The following is an 18,531-nucleotide window of genomic DNA, read 5'->3' as shown; positions in this document are numbered from 1 at the left end:
ACAAAAAATAAATAAATTGGGACATGGTTCTAAGATACACAACTAACTATGGAAAATATGCTGTAAAAAATCAAACAAACAAAAAACACATTGTGTCAGTTGTCTGAATAGTGATTGTGAGGTGGGAAAAACATTTAGATCTGTAAGAATGAAGATGAAATTAGGGGATAACTTACCTTTAGTTCTTCATGTAGATTTTTGGGATCAGCAATGGCAAAGTTTCTGATATTTAGAGGTTTTTGACTGATCTGTTTGATCTGATCAGAAATCAGTCCAATCTGAATATCCGCTGACTCCAGCAGCTCTGCCGCAGTTTCAAGGGACTTTACCCTGAGCAATATATAAAATAACATTATAATTGTGTCACTTAAAGGGTTAGTTCACCGAAAAATGAAAATTATGTCATTAATAACCCTCATGTCTTTCCAAACCCGTAAGACCTTCCGTTTATCTTCGGAACACAGTTTAAAATATTTTAGATTTAGTCCGAGAGCTCTCAGTCCCTCCATTGAAACTGTGTGCACGGTCTACTGCCCATGTCCAGAAAGGTAAGAAAAACATCATCAAAGTAGTCCATGTGACATCAGAGGGTCAGTTAGACTTTTTTGAAGCATTGCAAATACATTTTGGTCCAAAAATAGAAAAAAATAAAATTTTATTCAGCATTGTTTCTCTTCCGTGTCTGTTATGAGAGAGTTCAAAACAAAGAAGTTTGTCATATCCGGTTCGCGAACAAATCATTCGATGTAACCCGGACCTTTTGGAACCAGTTCACCAAATCAAACTGAATCGTTTGTAACGGCTCGCATCTCCAATAAGCATTAATCCACAAATGACTTAAGCTGTTAACTTTTTTTCAAACAAACCAATATCCCGGAGTAATTCATTTACTCAAACCGTACACTGACTGAACTGCTGTGAAGAGAGAACTGAAGATGAACACCGAGCCAAACCAGACAACGAACAAAAGATTGACTCGTTCTCGAGTCAAGAACCATTTCTGTCAGACTTCCCATCACTACTGGTGATCTGAAAACCGATGCAACCGGTTCTCGACTTGAACGAGTCAATCTTTTGTTCGTTATCTGGCTCGGCTCGTGTTCATCAGCAGTTCAGTCAATGTACTGTTTGAGTAAATGAATTATTTATTTCGGGATATTGGTTTGTTTGAACTCAGAGGGAGAGTCAGCCACATTAAAAAAAGTTAACAGCTTAAGTCATTTATGGATTAATACTTATTGGAGACGCGAGCCGTTACAAACGATTCAGTTTGATTTGGTGAAATGGTTCAAGAAGAACCGGTTACATTGAGTGATTCGTTCGCACCGGATATCACAAACTGCAGTGTTGTGAACACACTCACAACAGACCCGGAAGAAAAGACAATGTTGAATAAAGTCATATTTTTTGCTATTTTTGGACCAAAATGTATTTTCAATACTTCAACAAATTCTAACTGACCCTCTGATGTCACATGGACTACTGAAGATGTTTTTTATTACCTTTCTGGACATGGACAGTATACTGTACATACATTTTCAAAGGAGGGAAAGAAAGCTCTCAGACTAAATCTAAAATATCTTAAACTGTGTTTAGAAGATGAACAGAGGTCTCAAGGGTTTAGAACAACATGAGGGTGAATCATAAATGACAGAATTTTCATTTTTGGGTGAACTAACCCTTTAAACACTTATGGCTAACAGTAGCTCTGCTCCAAAACCAAGCAAGCTCCCTTGCAACAAGGTCCTGGTACTTTATAAGTGACAGATTTGAACCTGCTTACGAATGACAAGACCACAAAAATAGAGCTCCATATGGGAGGCCTGAAAATTGATTACAACTGAGTTTGACAAAGAAGTTCATTATTTATTTACTCTAAACTTTTTCATACATACTTTTCAGAAATTAACGACAAATGTTTAAATTAAAAACATGTTTCTTTATGCACAGAGTTTGTCTAATTTTGGATTGCCTACATGTGTCTCACCTGGCCTGAACGCACATCTGTTGTTCCCTCCACTGTTGAACGAGCTGAGCTCTCTCCTGCTCCATTTTACAGCCATCTTCCATGTGCTGAGAGCTCTGTGAACACTGAAGCTCAAACTCACGCCACAGAGCCTCCGTCCGGTCCTTAAGAGCCTAAATAAGCATGCAACTATTTGTATACAAAACACACCCAAAATGCAGGAAAGTGGTAAAGGAGACTAACCAGTATGTTCTGGAGTTGAGTCCTCAATGAGTCAGCAGAGATATTGGCATTGCTGCCGGGGCTGATGGGAAACTCTGATTCCAGCTGCTGACTGTTGTTAAGCAGTTGCTGCTGGAGAACTGACTGTGCAGCACTGTAGCTGAAAAAATGTGCAAATAAATGCCTATAAATATTCATTTTTAGAGTTAAACTATTAAATAAATAATGAATACAATTGAAATGTATTTATTTATTTCATAAAGTAATCATTACAAGCATTTTAATAGTTAGCAGCATATAAATTGCATATAGAAAAGTCCTAAAAATGTATTTTTAGGAAAGCCAGTTACATCCTTATATAGTATTGACAGAACACATTAATATATCCATTTCTTGAAAGTAAATTGTATCTAAAATGTTTACCCGCTCAGAGTTTCCTGTTTTGAACACGGATGGATGACGGTCCTCTCTGGTATCTGTTTTATCTCCACGATGTTGGTCTGGACAACAGCCTATGAGAGAGAAGGACCACAGCGTCATTACAAGGGCTCAAACGACCCCAGAACAAGGGAATACGCTCTTCAGCAGCCCTAGCCAATCTCAGCAGATTAACTCCTCTGAGCTGTCCACGTGCTTAAGAAGGTCAGCAACATCCAATCAGAGCTGAGAAGTTCTCATAAGGTTTATCTCCATGTTTGGCTACAAGCAATCTTGACCATGCCAAGAAAACATGCCATGTTAACACTGGGCAGGTATAGAGCTCACAGATGCTCAAGTAAAGTACCTGCCAGCGTAAAGTCAAACTGGTGTGAGAGACTGAGAAAGAATAATGAAAAAGTATACTGCACTGATCAAAAAGAGATAAAACACAGCACATGATCACGTGTACCTGTGAGTGGACATGGCTCAGGTCTGCTACCCCCCTGCTGTGAACACACAGTACCACAGACATTTAGATAAACATAACTATAATTACTACATACTAAACCTAACACTGTTTGTGTATATACTGTGACTGTGAGGTATGTACTGTAAGTAAACACAAATATATAAAAGACCACTTTAGTTCATTTAGTCTGTCGATAATAAAAGCCAGAGTTTGAAAAAGACATGCAATAATATTCTCTGAAATTTGGGGTAGTTAATATTTTAATTTTTTTTGAAAGAAGTCCCTTATGCTCACTAAGACTGCACTGTTAAAAAAAGTATTATTACAATTTAAAATAACTAGTCTGATTTCTAAAAGAATCCTTCAGAAGTGATTTAAATATACTGATTTGGTGCTCTAGAAAAATAATAATTGTCAATACAGAAAAAGGTGTACTACTTAAAACACCATTTATTTGAAATAGAGAATACATTTTCTACTATTGTCCATGTATTTACCGTCACTTTAAATAAATTTTATGTATTTTTGCTTAATAAAAGCATAAATTTCTTTATAAATATAATTTATAAATTTACATTTATAAAACAATTTACAAATTGACCTCAGTCTTTTGAACAGTAGTGTACTATAAGTATTTTTTTAACAACAACAAAAAACTGCTGTTACATGTGACAGACAGGTCTTGAAGCATTAAAATTATCATAAAAGATAATAAAATAAAACAAAAAATATACTTATAATTTAATTTCTAAAACACATACTGTATCAGAATATATATTATTAATTTAATATAACTGATATTTCCATTATGTAACCCCAGCATTTCCACTCAAGTTTCTTACGTACCCATCCTGACATGGTGCAAAGTCACTTGTGGAGTGTGTGTGGCATTGAACGTTCTCTGCCCTCTCTGTGTCGGTTCTCTGATGGGTGGAGCTGGGAAGAACACTCTCTGTGGGCTGCAGACTCTCCGAAATTCTTCTTAAGGCTTCCAGATGCACTGAAGGCTCGGCTGCTGTGGCACATACCTGAGGTTTAAACCCAAAACAAACTCATTTCAAACTCTTCGACAATAATGATATTTATATTTTTGAATGTATATAAGTCATATAAAATGTTTTATAATAAATATATTTACTACGGCAAAAAAATATTACAACATATCCATTTGTTCATTAATTAAAAAAAAAAAACTAAATTAACAAATTACAATTGTGGTTTGGGGATAAGCATCAAGATTTATACTAATGGGAGTTCCCACTACAGGTAATGAGGCTTGCTAACATGGATAACTGGTAGTGATAAGAGATATGCATGCAAAATATGATGATATAGCTGAAAAGAAAACAAGTAACCATCTATATAAATCTGTCAAAACATGCATGCAGTAAATAAATGATCCAAGTTACAACAAAATCAACTGTTGGTGATTTAACCATTATACAATTATAAAACTGAGGGTTAAATAAAAACTACTGGATAAGGTTTAATAATATTCAGAGACTTAATGGACAGGAATAATCGACATAAACTGAAAATCAAAATTAAATTGAGTAAACGTGACAATACTGAGCAAAGAAGAGACTAATTTAGACTTAATGAAGTTATGTTCACGTACAGAGGCATGTAGCTTAAGGAATGTGTTCCCTGCACACACACAGAATTACACTGCCGAAATAACAGGACAGGGTGTTATATTATATACACACAGTAGCAGATCCATCAAAAGATGCTGAGATTTAATCATTAATGCTGGGACAAGGTCACTTAAGGACCATGATTTTAGGAAACTTTCTTTGCATTGTTATGCAGATGACACAAAATTATATATACCATTGAAAGTGAACAATTCCATTTTTTTTTATTATTTAAATGTATTAAAACAGAGTTTGCTGTATTTAATCCTTCTGATGGGTATGATACTCAGAATCTCAATCTGGAGCAATTATCTTGATTCCATAAACCAGTTGTAAAAAACCTGGGTGTGCTATTTGATAGTTCCCTTAAGTTTGATTTTACAACTTGATTCTTGTAACTAGATTGTGGAACAGTCTTCCACTGAATATCAGAACAGCTAAAACATTGTCAGATTTTAAGGCTAAATTCAAAATTCATCCATTTCTCTGTTTTTTTATGTATTATAGAGATCAATTTGATATCTTTAAACTGTTTTGCTCTGTTTTGAATTTTGTTCTATATGTATTATCGTTAGATACATGCACTGTATCACATTTCAGTACACATAGCCATACGTGCATGCATTTTTAAATAAAACACATTCATGCATTAATTTAATAATAATAACCATGTCCAAACAGACCATACATGCCAACATGTTTTAATGTATAGGTGTGGGTTGTTATTCCTAAATAAAGAAATATTGAATGTGCCTTTAAAACTTATCAGGAAAACATAAATGGCAGGAAAATGTGAGTAATTTGCAAACCCTGCCTAAACCTATCACAACAATTCAGTTTTGGTTTGTGTTTACTACTCTTCAGAGTAGCACACACTAATGCTCAGCTAGCAGGACCATGACCTCTTTCTTACCTCCCATTGGGCTCTGACTGACTGAGAGAGGAGGTCCATGTCTCTGAGCTGGGCATCGGAGCAGAAATCACCCATTCCCTTCACAGCTTCTAGAAACACCTCTAACACTAAAGGCCTGAGAAGACGTGACACGGACTATAAAACAAAACGAAATTAGCAGTCATTAACAGCTTCTGTGTATGTGTTTTGATAAACCATTTTTTGATTGAATAATTATTGGACTGAAACGGCCATACCTGTTTTTTCTTGGCTTGTTTTTTAGATCTGTCTCTGGTGCTGATCACTGTGATGACATCCCGTATGTGTTCATCCAGGTGTTGTTTTGCTTTATCCAGTCTGCTCCTGGCCAAAGCCTGAGCTCTGGCATACACCTCATTCTGTATTGGGACATGGGGAACACCTGGAGCCTCTGATGGCTGTGGAAAGCTGCGACTCTTGGATAGAACCCTTTGTCTTTGGTGTTGGGTTGTCACAGAGGTCTGAGGTTGCCTTTTCGGTGGAGAACCAAGGTTCTGTTCGACTGGAGATCTTTGTTGAGTTACTGTTACCGGTGTATGCAAAGTACTTGGGGAGGATGCAAGCGTGGTAACAGGGAGAGTTTGTGATGGCTCATAGGGTTTTGGAAAACTGTGACTTTTGACCAGAACCTTTTGTCTTTGGTGTGGGGTAACCAAGGAGGTTTGTGGTTGCCAATTTGATGGTGAATCAAGGTGCTGCGTGACTGGCATTCTTAGTTGAGTCATATTAACCGATGTAAGCAACATGCTTGAGCTCGACACAGTTGAAGAGAAAGACTGTAGAGGGTTTGAATGTTCAATGCCACTGCTTTGGCTTGAGTCCAAAGAGATAACCTGAAGGTCTGATGGTCCAAAGCCTCGGGTTTCGCCTGAGTCTACAGATATAATCTGGAAAGAGTCTAATGGTCTAAAACCACTGGTTTGGCTTGAGTTGGCAGAAACAACCTGTTGCTCTGATGGCCCAAAGTCACTGGATTGGTTTGGGTCTACAGAGATAACCTGTAAAGGTCCAAAGCCACTGTTTTGGCTTGAGTTTACTAAGGCAGCTTGAAGGTCTGATTGTCCAAAGCGATTGGTTAGACTTGAGTCTACAGAGATCAGTTGAACCTCAGTTTGGGGTTTCAACTGAACGTTCCTGCTAACAACAGAAGTCATCAAAGGCTGTTTGAGCTCTGCATACTGTATTTGGCATACAGTTTTGCTTTGGGCTTTTGGAGATTTTTCATGAATCTGGGGGAGAAACTGGGGCTGTATGCCACTGGTGGTTTCCAATTGTGGCTGCAGCTGAGAAGAATGGAGTTCTTGGTTTTGATGTTCTACTGGACTCTCTAGAGAACATTTGCTGATTTGGAAGAATGTCTGATCCTGATGGTGCTGAATGATTCTAGTTTGGGATTCAGGCTGACAATGTGCCTGCACAAAAACCTTGGAAGCAGGCTGCAGTCCGACAGGCTGTCCTTCACGCTTCATTCCATGAGAACTGAGCATCTCAGTAACCTCCTGACGAACATAGAGAAGGGTGTGAGAAGTTACAACATCATGGTTTCGAGCATCCCTTAACTGATACTGGCCTGCAATGAAATTCACCTGACAGTGTGAGACAGTCCGTTTCAGTTGGTCTTGTATTGCCATTGTGTTGAGGTAAGGAAGGGAGGAATTCTTTTGCACCGATGTCACCAGCACCTGCAGGTCCTCACCTTCTGTCACCACCTGTCCTTCCAACTGTAGACCTCTGGAGATCAGTGCCTGCAATGGGAATTATAAGAGACAACAATGTGAAAGCACTGTTTTAATCAACCAAATGAACTCTTTGTTAATTGTGCTTACTTTAGCCCTGGGATGTGGGCCCTGGTGGCCCCTGTGCTGCCTTTCTTTTAGGTGGTGGCAGACCTCTTGGGCTTCATTGCTCCAGTTTTCAAGCTCAGCCAGCCTGCCCTCGAGCAGAGATGCGGCTTTCTGGAGTCTCTCACACACCTGATCCACCCGCGTCAAAGTCTCAAGTGTCTGCCAAGAAACATGTCCACAGAATAGTTCACTTCCAAGTTAAATTATTCTCATTAGAGAAACCGAGTGTTTAGAGCATTGATAGACAGCGCGGGGTTAGGGTTTTTTTTTTCCAAACCACATGTCACGCTTCTATGAAATTATCTGGAGTAATTATTTCACCTTACATTTACAGTTTCTATAGGTTAAACCTAAATTTTGCCTGACCTCCGGAAGAGTTTGTATGAATTTCTGAAGAGTTTCATCTTTGCAGTCTGGAGATGGGGACAAAGAGTTCAGCTTGAACTCAGACATCTTCTTGGTTATGCCCTGAGTAAAAAAAAATACAAGCATAAAAAAAAACACATTAAGAAAGACATATAAAACAATGAAAAAGCATCTAGTATAACAATACAACGAGTGTGAAGTACTACAGCTAGGCCAGAAAGATCAGTATACCTGGAGTTTCTTTCTGTAAATACGTAGAGGTCCAGATAACACCACAACTGTCTCTTTGAGCACCCAGCTGGCTTCCTGCATCAGGGAAGCTTGGACACCTGGGACTGCAGATATGGGCTGAGGGGCCACTGCCTGAAAACATGCCATTTACAACAGAATGAGCACTTTATTGTTAAACAAGATTATCTTTTTTTTTTCCAACAATCACAATCTTTTCAAGGGTGTAGAATGTTAATAGACAAACAAGATCAATCACATGCTTTGATGAACAGTAAGCAAATATGTAGAAATAGAATGCTTCTGTGGTTTGAAACACAATGGACTACACAGTGTATTACTCAAAGAAAGTGAAAAATAGTAGCAAAGATCCACCAACAAGTTATGCAACTTGCAGACAAAATCGAAAAAGGCTGGGTCTTGACATTTTAAAGACAAAACTCTTTATTAAATCCAGTAGAACAAGTTCAAATTGACAAAAAAAAAAACAGGATCCAAAATAAACTTTTTGCCACACCTACTTGCGAATGAACTAAGCAAATGCACCAGCCATAAATATTTCTTACCAGCTAGGAAACTTTATTTTGCATTATTTCGGTCTTTAACAATGGGATATATTTAGCTTTTTCCTTTTTTAATATTTTGTGAGAAACACCTGCATCACATTTTCTGTTGCCAATACAAACATATTTTATTCTCATACTCAAATTATATACTGCGATTGGTGGTGTAATGTGAATAATATTATGTGTGACATTATACGTGTCAGTTTTATAAAAGGGCATCCTAGATAGACAGATTGAACAATTTCCATTGAAAATGTTTACCAAAATTCTAATTATGAGACGTTGCTTGTGGTTTTCTCTCTTTATTTTTTTTTTATCACTCAGATTATAATTAAAATTTATAGCAATAAGGTGCAGTTTCTTCATTTCTTCAAAAAAGACCAAGATTTTAACTGCAATTTGGCATTTGGTAAGTGTTCATTTTGGACCCTGCTGAAAACTAGTGTTCTATCTCTACAAACTCACAAACTTGGTCCTTTTTATGAAGTCAGCCCACTGCATGTTAAGTTTGCGGAGCTCTTCGGTCAGAGAGTGGCTGGTGGAGGCGTCACTCATATCAATGAGAAAGTTTCCCACCTCGTTCAGCTGGGCTTGACGCAATCTCCACTCATTCAGGCTGGAGGAAAAATGCCTGTGCTGTGAAAGAGATCACAAGACAATTGACAAATGAACCTCTGAAAAAAAGCAACCGCATACAAACATCATGCCCTCACCTCATCACTTGAACTTACCACAGATATCGACAAAGATAACTAAATGACATTCATACTTAGGTGCTTAAACACTTTTTGGGTGACTGTATAATTTGTGTTGTGTGTTTTAATGGCGAACACTTAAGAGCACCTCTTGAGCCTCTGACTGTTTCTCCTGGCCCAGCCAGACCTGTAATAGACACAGGCAGTCTTTGTAGGACTCCCATGCAGCCAGAACACGTTCCATGGTGGATCTTACTGCTTCTGCAGCTTCTGCACTGACTCCCGTCTCACTATCGGCCTCTTTTACCAGCCTGTTAACCACAGGTGAGTCGTCGGCTGGAAAACAAACAAAGGAGAAAGGGTAAATCAGATAAAAGTTACAGGAAAAGTACTAACTTTCATAAAAACCAAAGTAGAAACAGAACTGCCAACAATATAGGTTTACCCAGAGCTGCTTTGCTGGTATAGCTGACTGCTGTGTCCTTCAGCTTATTAAGTGCTTCCTTCAACTTCCACACCAGACCTTGCTTGTCAACAGTGTCCTAAATGGCAAATAAGCATGGTTTACAATTAATTTAACCTTTTATGTTTTTAGGTTGTCAGAGACATTAAACTACTCAACAGTCCACTTTTATAGACGTGTTGTGTTTATACGTCTGCCCTTGCAAACTATTCTAACACATACTTAACATTTTGTATATTTTAAATTCATTTTTTAAATTAGCCAATTAAATCTATTTTTTTTTTAATTAATCTTTAAAAAATAAAGTTGCAGCTTTTTTTTCTCCTAGGTATTGTACTGTATTTAAGTCTCAATTAGCAAAAATTTTGTTCATTTGTAAAGATTATCATGGTGAACAGAATGTGTTAAGACTTACAAATTTGTAAGAATGAGTTTATGTTCTGCAATAATCCAAAAGCCAACGGAAAAATCCTAATGGCTTTCTGTCAAGGGAACCAGTGTGATGTTCATTTCAGGTTTGGCCAACAAAAGTATTTCTTCTGTGCAATGCTTTATTGTTCGAAGCCTGTTTAGACATGGCTTCACTACTTTATGTCTTACTAAATGCAGAAATTGTCAACAAACTGTTAAAAAGGCAAACAAGATCTAATGCAGTTGCAGTTATTAAACATTTTCAAAATACACTTTTAGAGTCGACTGCATGCAATTTATGTTGAAGAACAAACTGTGAAAGTCTTGAAGTAATGTTTACCACAGACTTTATTTTACTTAAATCAAAACCGAGCTTCTAAAAAAATGGCAATGGCAAACTGGCAATGACTGATCAATAGGGCCACATACGTGCCAATCTTGTAGCAGAGACTGAACAGACTCCTGGGAGCCGTAAGGCCCTCTCCACAAGCTCAGCTTAGACTTCAGATGTCCCAGCAGGTCATAAACATGGTGCATCTGCTCTCTGTATTGTAGCTTGATGCCGTGGTACTTGGCTGTCACTCTGGCATTGGTGAAACTATCAAGGAGAATGAGGAACATTAGCAAAGAGCCTGGATTCTTGAAGATGACAACATTAAGAGAACTGAAGGATGGCCCTGCTGAAAAGACCATCTTTGAACAGAAAACTGGTCTGTCTTGTTACTACTTCAGATTTCTAATGGACATACCAGCATCTGATGTTCTAAACACTACAGATGCTGGTCTTTTCAGCAGGAAGCACTGAATAGATTTTGTTTTTCCAACCGTCTCTTGATCTCCTCCAGCTTCTCGACTGGCACTTCATCATCTGTGATCTGGTAGTGATGAAGGGTGTTCAAGTGCTGGCTTAAGTCCTCAAGCAAGACCTAAAGAAACAAACAAAGATATGCACATAATTCAAAAATACACATTAAAAGCATGATAATACGTTTCTGCACACTGACCTTCAGTTGGTCATGCTTGTGTCTGGCGTCTCTGGAAGCAAGTGCGTGATCTTCAGCGTTCCCGCTGTCTTCAGATAGCACATCCTCCATTTGCTGTAGCCACCGGCCCAGTGTGTTCAGAGGGGCTGGCAAACCAACATCAAGCTCTGTGCTATACTCTTGCAACTGGGGAGAAGTAGTGTACAAAATAATACATAAATGTTTTTGGTTAGTCCAGTATGTGAAATATATGTATAATTTAATTACATATTACAGAATTTTGCATTTCAATCTTTATTTGAATTAAATATGCATTTATGCGGATGCTTTTATCTGAAATGACTTACAATGGAGCAACATGAGCATTATTTATTTATGACTATATTCAACATACCTGATACCCGAATCTTCAGAGATAAAAAATATTGGTAGTACTCAATGTCAGGTTTATTAGGAAGCTAGACTACTGTAGGTTATGTTTATTTAACTTATTTAGAGTTGAAAAAACATTTTTAGGTGAATGTTTTGATTGATTTTAGGTGTAGGTGAATAATTATGATTATTTTTTTAAGTATAGGTGAATTATTTATTTAGATTGTTAAGTTTATTTATATTTATGGCTTTTAAAGCAAATAATAGTTGGATCTATTAGTGCTATAAGGTTGTTTCTTGGTTCGTTATGTTAAAAAAAAAAAAAAAAAAAAAAAAAGAAATTATCCTGATATAAAGTTTTTCTATGACAGGTTAAAAACGATATTGCTGTTAGGGATGCACGATAAATATCATCAGATATTGAATGCGCATCTTGTAAATATAATCTGATAGTTAATGCTGCTCCATGTGAAATTAGAACTGGCTTTACAGACAAGATGCGCATTAAATATTGGACAATATTTATCATGCATCCCTAATTGGTGTAATTTGTTTGGAATTTCCAGTCCATTCCCAAGACTATAAGAACTGCCTAATTTCAATCAGTATTTGGTGACATATTTAATAAGCAGAATTCACCCTCTCCTCCATGGTGTCCCATGCTTTTCTCAGTGCCATCTGCTCCTCACTTGGTTTAGTGCAGCGTCTCATTGCACTGAGAAGTGGAATAACTGGACGTCGTTGGTCATAATAAGTCCCCACAAAGTTCTGAAATGCCTTGGATAAAAACATAGACATACATTCAGGGCTTGTCATAAGATGCATGTTCCATGTTAGGCGTTGATAATTTACCATTTTACATTCAGCATACCTGATACCTCTCTGCATATCCCTTCCCCTCTGTGGAATTCCACGCCTCCAGTAACTCCTGATAGGCTCGCTCTAGCCAGCATTTCATCTCTCTGGCTTTCTGACTGGGTGAAGCCTAAGGGCAGGGCAGGAAACATAGAACCAAATTCGAGATCGATTGTTAAATCAGAAAAAATGTTGAAACATGTAGAGGCTGATGTAGAGGAGAGGAATGATATTTTGCCAGAGGAAAACTGTGGAGGAATTCACAAGCGCTCTGTGACGTCTGTACCTTGTGGATTGGTGAGGTCAGCACAGCAGGAGTGAAGTATGTAGGGAGGTTGACAGGAGAAAGGCTTGTGGGAAAGAGCGGCGTTTGAAGCTGCATCCAGCCAGGAGGGAGCGACAGAGAGTAGGAGAAAGCAAAGTTGAAGGGCCATATGAGGGAACGGGGGTTAGAAAGAGAAACGAATGAATTAAAAAGGCAGAGAAACAAAAGCAGAGATCTAGATGGGTTCAGCTGGAGATGGTCTTACCTCAAAATCATCATCAGCTATGGGCAGATCATTGGAGTACTGCAGGAACTGAGCAATGTATGTCATGATAGACTTCTCATCAGGGTTAGTGACATCAATGTCTGAGAGGAAAGAGAATTTAAATGTACATAAACCTTCAATAACCTTGAAAAAGACATTGCACTGTACACTACACTCAAAATGTTATCCCTTTGTAAAGGAACTCATTAGTGAAATATAAAGGCTCTTGCATATTTTCATGTATAGAGACGTGTTTATATTGTAGGGAAACTGAATATAAAAGTATTATATAAAAATATTTAAATGGCCTTTTATGGTGTCATTATAATTACTCATTTATCATATCATATTATTATTATTTGGTAAATATCTTTTATTTAGTATTTACTTTGCATTGATTATTTATATATTTTTTTCAACCTACTATTAGATTACTATTATTATTAACATTTCCACAAAAATCTTTGTAGGCCCCAAAACTTTTCCAGTTGTTCATAATTTACTTTGAAAAATATACATATTTTAGCTAGCAGGAAAAAAATATATAAATACATCATAAAAATGCCTGTAGTTTTACAAATGTATTCATTTACATGGCTTTTCCATAGGTGACATCTTTTCTAGAAATCACATTTTCAAAATTCGCAAACTTATATATCCAGATTTTCCAAGACAACTATTGAGGACGTAAATGAATAAGATAAGAAAGATCTTGTTTTGTAACTGTATTTTAAATATTAAATCATCTTAAGGCCACCTTGGATCAGTGGTGTCAAAAGTACTGGCATTCATTACTCAAGTAGAAGTATAGATACTAGGGTTTAAAAAGACTTTTGTAGAAGTTGAAGTATCAACTCAAGCTTTTTACTCAAGTAAAAGTGTAAAAGTACTGGTTTAAAAAACTACTTAAAGTATAAAAGTAAAAGTAATGTAAGGGGAAAAAAATGCCATTAAGAACAAAAGCTTAGGCCGCACCACAGGGGCCTATTGTACACTACCCCACCTCCTCAAAAAACATTTTTCTAAAGGCCATAGGCCATAATGACTATAATGTTATATTAAAATGTTTATGTTGAAAAATTTGGGATGCACTAGGCTTCCTGTTAATACAAAAATGGTGTGCACATCCCAAACATCCAATTAGGACACAGGTGCAAGACAACTAAATGATATAGACAAATAAAGAAGTGAAGTCTGAACACTGAAAACTACTGCTCCAGAGGAATTTAATCAAGCAACATTTCGACCTTCAGGTCTTCCTCAGCCGCATATATGCCCATTTAAAATGAACGCACTTTAGTACAATGCAAATACATTAAAGGACTAGAGATATGATGACTAGTTGCCAATAAGTATTGTTATGGTGCAAAAAGTCAAACTTCAGAGGCATGTCATCAATAGCCTTTAATGGAATGTAAATGTACATCCAAGCTTAGCTGCAGGAATCTGTGAGGGCAATGGACAAGAACATTGGTGCAGGCTTAGTAACAATTACACTTGTATGGTTGTCTATTTACAGTAAACATGATAGTGCTGTCAAAATTAATGATTAATCCAAGTGATTAATCAAAAACTAAAACTGAAAAAGAAATCATAATCCTGATACTTTCTTGATTGATAGCTTCTTGTATTTGGTACATACGTCTGCTATGTCCAGTGTTCAGGGGGTAACGAGTTACAAAGTTGGTATAGCCTTCTTATCACAACATTGTCAATCGCATCGTCAATCGAAAACGCTAATTTATTAAAACGTCTCACTACCGAACTACCTACAGTAGCTTAATTTGTGGAGGACGAAGAAAAAGCACTCATTTGGTAAATGAGCCAGTGAGAAATAATAACTTTTAAGTAGGGTCCAGTGCCTTTTCAATACTTTTAAAACGGTACCGGCTCCTAAACGGTGCCTGAACCGATACTTTAAAAAAAAGAACCACAAAAAAACTATGGATAACTTTAAAGAACATTACAAATATTTAAAATAAATCCATAGCTTGTTGTGCAAGTTGTGCTTCCCTTAATCTAAGGCTAATAAATGTATTTCACAATCTGGGTCATTATTTAATACAGAACCACACATAATGTTTCTACTGTATCTCTGTCACTCACTCTGATATAAAAGTTAACATGAGTGCTGTCTGTCACTGTCTTAAATCAGTTCTGTGAATTACTGTATGGTCATTCTTTTATAGCAACAATGTCGTTTTTAAAATACAGTACTGTGCAAAAGTCTTATGGAAAAATTAGTATTTTCTCCCCAAAAAGGGTTTTAAGCCAGTTATTTATATCTTTTGCTGTAGTGTGTCAGTAGGAAATATCAGTTTGCCATTAATTTTAATAATAATCTAGTGCGATTTTGAATGCACAAGCAGTCTGACAACGGCAAAATTAATGTTTGGAAATGTAAACTGATATTTTCTACTGACACACTACAGCAAAATATATAAATAACTGTCCGAACACCATTCTTTTAAGTGAAAATACTAACGTGTCTAAGACTTTTGCACAGTAGTGTATGTATAAAGTACGTATGATTAAATTAAGTATATTTAAGTAAGTGTAATTAAAGTATGTGTTCGTTCATATGTGTTAAGGGCTAGATTTTCGCTGGAGGAAACGGCTGTGGTGTGATGAGCGAAAACTTTACAGATGAGAAACCGACTGCTATCTCGTGACCTTTTGCAAACTGTATTTATGACAAAGAACTGCACAGATATGGATATTCTAACAATCTATCGATAAACACACACCTTGTGTCCTCTGTTTGTTTAAGTGCGCATGCGCTGCTCCGTTCGCGGTCTGCGCCTCTGCGGATTGAAGAGCGCGCTGAAAGACGGGAGGAGACCGGTCTGACGCTGCTTTCATGTGAAATTTAAGCGGACTGACTCTGAGTTGATCGGATACCGGTTCCATACCCAACCCTACTTTTAAGAAATATATTTTTTGATAAACGAACCCAAAACTGTCTATGTCCTGGCTGGACTGTGATGTGATTTGTGTCACGTGCAGGTGCGATGGATCGCGTACAGACCAATAGGGTGTCGGAATGGTATATGTTTATACTACTTTTTTTGAATGATGACAAGCAGTAACCAAGCTATTTTTAAAATGTAAGGAGTAGAAAGTACAGATACTTGCCTGAAAATGTAAGGAGTAGAAGTAAAAAGTCGGCTGAAAAATAATTACTCAAGTAAAGTATAGATACCCCAAATTTCTACTTAAGTACAGTAACGAAGTATTTGTACTTCGTTACTTGACACCTCTGCCTTGGATGTTTGCTTGGGCCCAACTAGTTAAGAACCACTGTCGTAGAGTTAACCGTTTACACTTCTTTGTTAAAAATTAACGCTATGAATAAATAACGGATAATGGATAATGCTGCTAATAGCTTTTACCTTCTGGCTCGAGCAGTCTGGGAATTCCAAGCTCCTTCTCAGCGAGGTGAAATGCCCTCTCCAGGTTTTCCCGGTGGCTGCTGGTCTGGACTTGAGAGAGGTCCACCAGATCAGGTCTAAGGGAGCAGAGGATGGCCAGAAACACCTCACCACTCCTCCAGCTGGACTTAAAGTCCCTCACACTGGCTGAGCAACCAGCTCTAGAGAAAGAAAACAATCATTTTAGAGGAACAGCTGGTGTGGAAATTAAACAGACTAAACCGTTTGACTAAACATTTAATAGATTAGCTCACTTCTGGCACTGTTCCCGAACCCACAGCAGCAAAGTCTTCTTAGCAGACAGACGGAAGCGATTGTGGAGCGGTGATGTTCCTCGAGGAACAGGACTACTGCTTGGAGATCCAGGAACAGAGTCCAGACTGGACAGAGAGTCCAGGGAGGATGAACGGGATCCATAAGAGAGACTGCTGGCCAGCTCCTCTATCTGTTGTAATGAGGTGTATATATATATATATATATATATATATATATATATATATATATATATATATATATATATATATATATATATATATATATATATATAAATCAATCAAATCAAATCAAACATTCAATCTGACCCCAAACTTTTGAAAAGTAATAACGGCATACATTTTAGCATATCTTTTTTCATTCTGTAAACTTATATGGCTAAACCACTGAACTCATTCAACATTCTCTGACATGAAATAATCTTCTGTAATACTATACGCCTTCTGTGTGCATTGTTATTTTGATATTCCTTTCTCTTCTGGAAGAAATAAAAGAGTCTCACATCTCAAAAAGTACAGGCCCACTCTCAGCTAAAAGGCTAAAGGTCTTGAAGTAGACAACGACAAAAAAAAAAAAAAAAACTCAGTTTGTCAGACTAGTTCTTAAGGCAACATAGAGGCCAAGTTTATACAACTGGCCCATGGTGTCTTAATCTGTTATAGGCTCCATTTACACTAGTGCGTTTTCGTTTTAAAACAGCATTTTAGAATTAAAACTATCAGCGTTTACACTGGCATTTCAGAAACCGTCTCCGTCTACACTACATAACCGAAAACGCATGTCACATTACCATTCATGCACACTGGGCTTGCACGTAAAAGTGTATACAAGAAGTTGGTTGCTAGTCACTGGCATGTTCATCAATGAGCTTGATGACGAGGAAAAGCAAGGACATCTTTGTGTGGACAGATGATGAGGTGGAATTGTTACTCAAAATAACTAATGATTACAAGGCGGCCGAAAATGTACATGTCAAAACAAATACAGCGACACAATCGACAGAGACATGATATGGTTACATGGTCATCAAGGATACGCAGAGATCACGTGGCCAGCCACGCCATCGTTTTTTGAAAGTCTCAGTTTTGGTCCGTTTACGCTGAAATGCAACCCTAAAGTTTTCAAACTAAAACGGGGTCAGCAGCATTTTCAAAAGCCTCTGTTTTCGAACGTGGAAAATGGCTGAGTAGTGTAAACAACAGGCATAACCGTATCAAAAGTTCTGCTTTTTAAAATGAAAACGCACTAGTGTAAACAGGGCCATACTCACATGACAGTGCAGAATGATGGTCCATATCAAGCCCAGAATGATGGAAGGTTTCCCCTCTATGATGTCTGGGATGTTTATGTTCACCAGCTTGATCTGAGAGAACGTAAACAGTTGTTTATGGCATTTGTATATAAATGTTAATATCCTAACAGATGGAAAATCATCATCAGTCTTGTGAGAATCACAAAAACTCTTACGGATTTATTCTTCAAGAAGTTCAAAGCGGTCTCGATGTTGCCTCTGTGCTGAAACACACCACGACCCCGCTCGCGCTTCTACAGAGAAACAGACAAACTCTACTGTAAGCAACATTTCTAAACATTTCAATGGTTCAGTTTAAACAAATACAGCTTTAGTTGAATCTCTGTGAATCTCAGTGGTATTCAGCACTCACCATGCGCTGGCCACTCATCACCTCCAGTAGGTCAAGCAGTCGAGTCCCATCTCCGAGATCTGAGAACAGATCCTGGACAACAGCTGGATGGCTCCTCTGAAAAACACACATCAGTTTTCTCTCTGAACGTGTTAAAGGCAATACACGGAGCGTTCCTGATGTCAAGCTATGCTGGCAGAAGTACAAATAAACAAAGCATGGCTAT

General features: G+C 37.5%; 1 protein-coding gene across 1 annotated transcript in view; it reads right to left on the bottom strand.

Annotated features, from left to right (window-relative positions):
* Positions 1 to 18,531, bottom strand: part of LOC113037934 (nesprin-2-like) — an 80,308-nt gene that overhangs the window by 52,335 nt on the left and 9,442 nt on the right. Inside the window, 26 exon segments of the mRNA XM_026195247.1 lie at positions 177 to 330; positions 1,988 to 2,139; positions 2,210 to 2,348; positions 2,612 to 2,700; positions 3,078 to 3,114; positions 3,924 to 4,105; positions 5,628 to 5,762; positions 5,864 to 7,144; positions 7,232 to 7,390; positions 7,472 to 7,648; positions 7,856 to 7,957; positions 8,087 to 8,218; positions 9,115 to 9,285; positions 9,493 to 9,680; positions 9,790 to 9,886; positions 10,648 to 10,816; positions 11,044 to 11,144; positions 11,223 to 11,387; positions 12,213 to 12,350; positions 12,445 to 12,558; positions 12,959 to 13,059; positions 16,351 to 16,550; positions 16,644 to 16,834; positions 17,933 to 18,025; positions 18,130 to 18,207; positions 18,327 to 18,422. Of these exon segments, the coding sequence (XP_026051032.1) occupies positions 177 to 330; positions 1,988 to 2,139; positions 2,210 to 2,348; positions 2,612 to 2,700; positions 3,078 to 3,114; positions 3,924 to 4,105; positions 5,628 to 5,762; positions 5,864 to 7,144; positions 7,232 to 7,390; positions 7,472 to 7,648; positions 7,856 to 7,957; positions 8,087 to 8,218; positions 9,115 to 9,285; positions 9,493 to 9,680; positions 9,790 to 9,886; positions 10,648 to 10,816; positions 11,044 to 11,144; positions 11,223 to 11,387; positions 12,213 to 12,350; positions 12,445 to 12,558; positions 12,959 to 13,059; positions 16,351 to 16,550; positions 16,644 to 16,834; positions 17,933 to 18,025; positions 18,130 to 18,207; positions 18,327 to 18,422 (4,641 nt within the window).

The sequence above is a fragment of the Carassius auratus genome, chromosome 20 (assembly GCF_003368295.1).
Source record: "Carassius auratus strain Wakin chromosome 20, ASM336829v1, whole genome shotgun sequence".
Lineage (NCBI taxonomy): Eukaryota > Metazoa > Chordata > Actinopteri > Cypriniformes > Cyprinidae > Carassius > Carassius auratus.
Note: the sequence above shows the minus strand (reverse complement) of the source record. Positions and strands in the feature narration are given on the sequence as shown.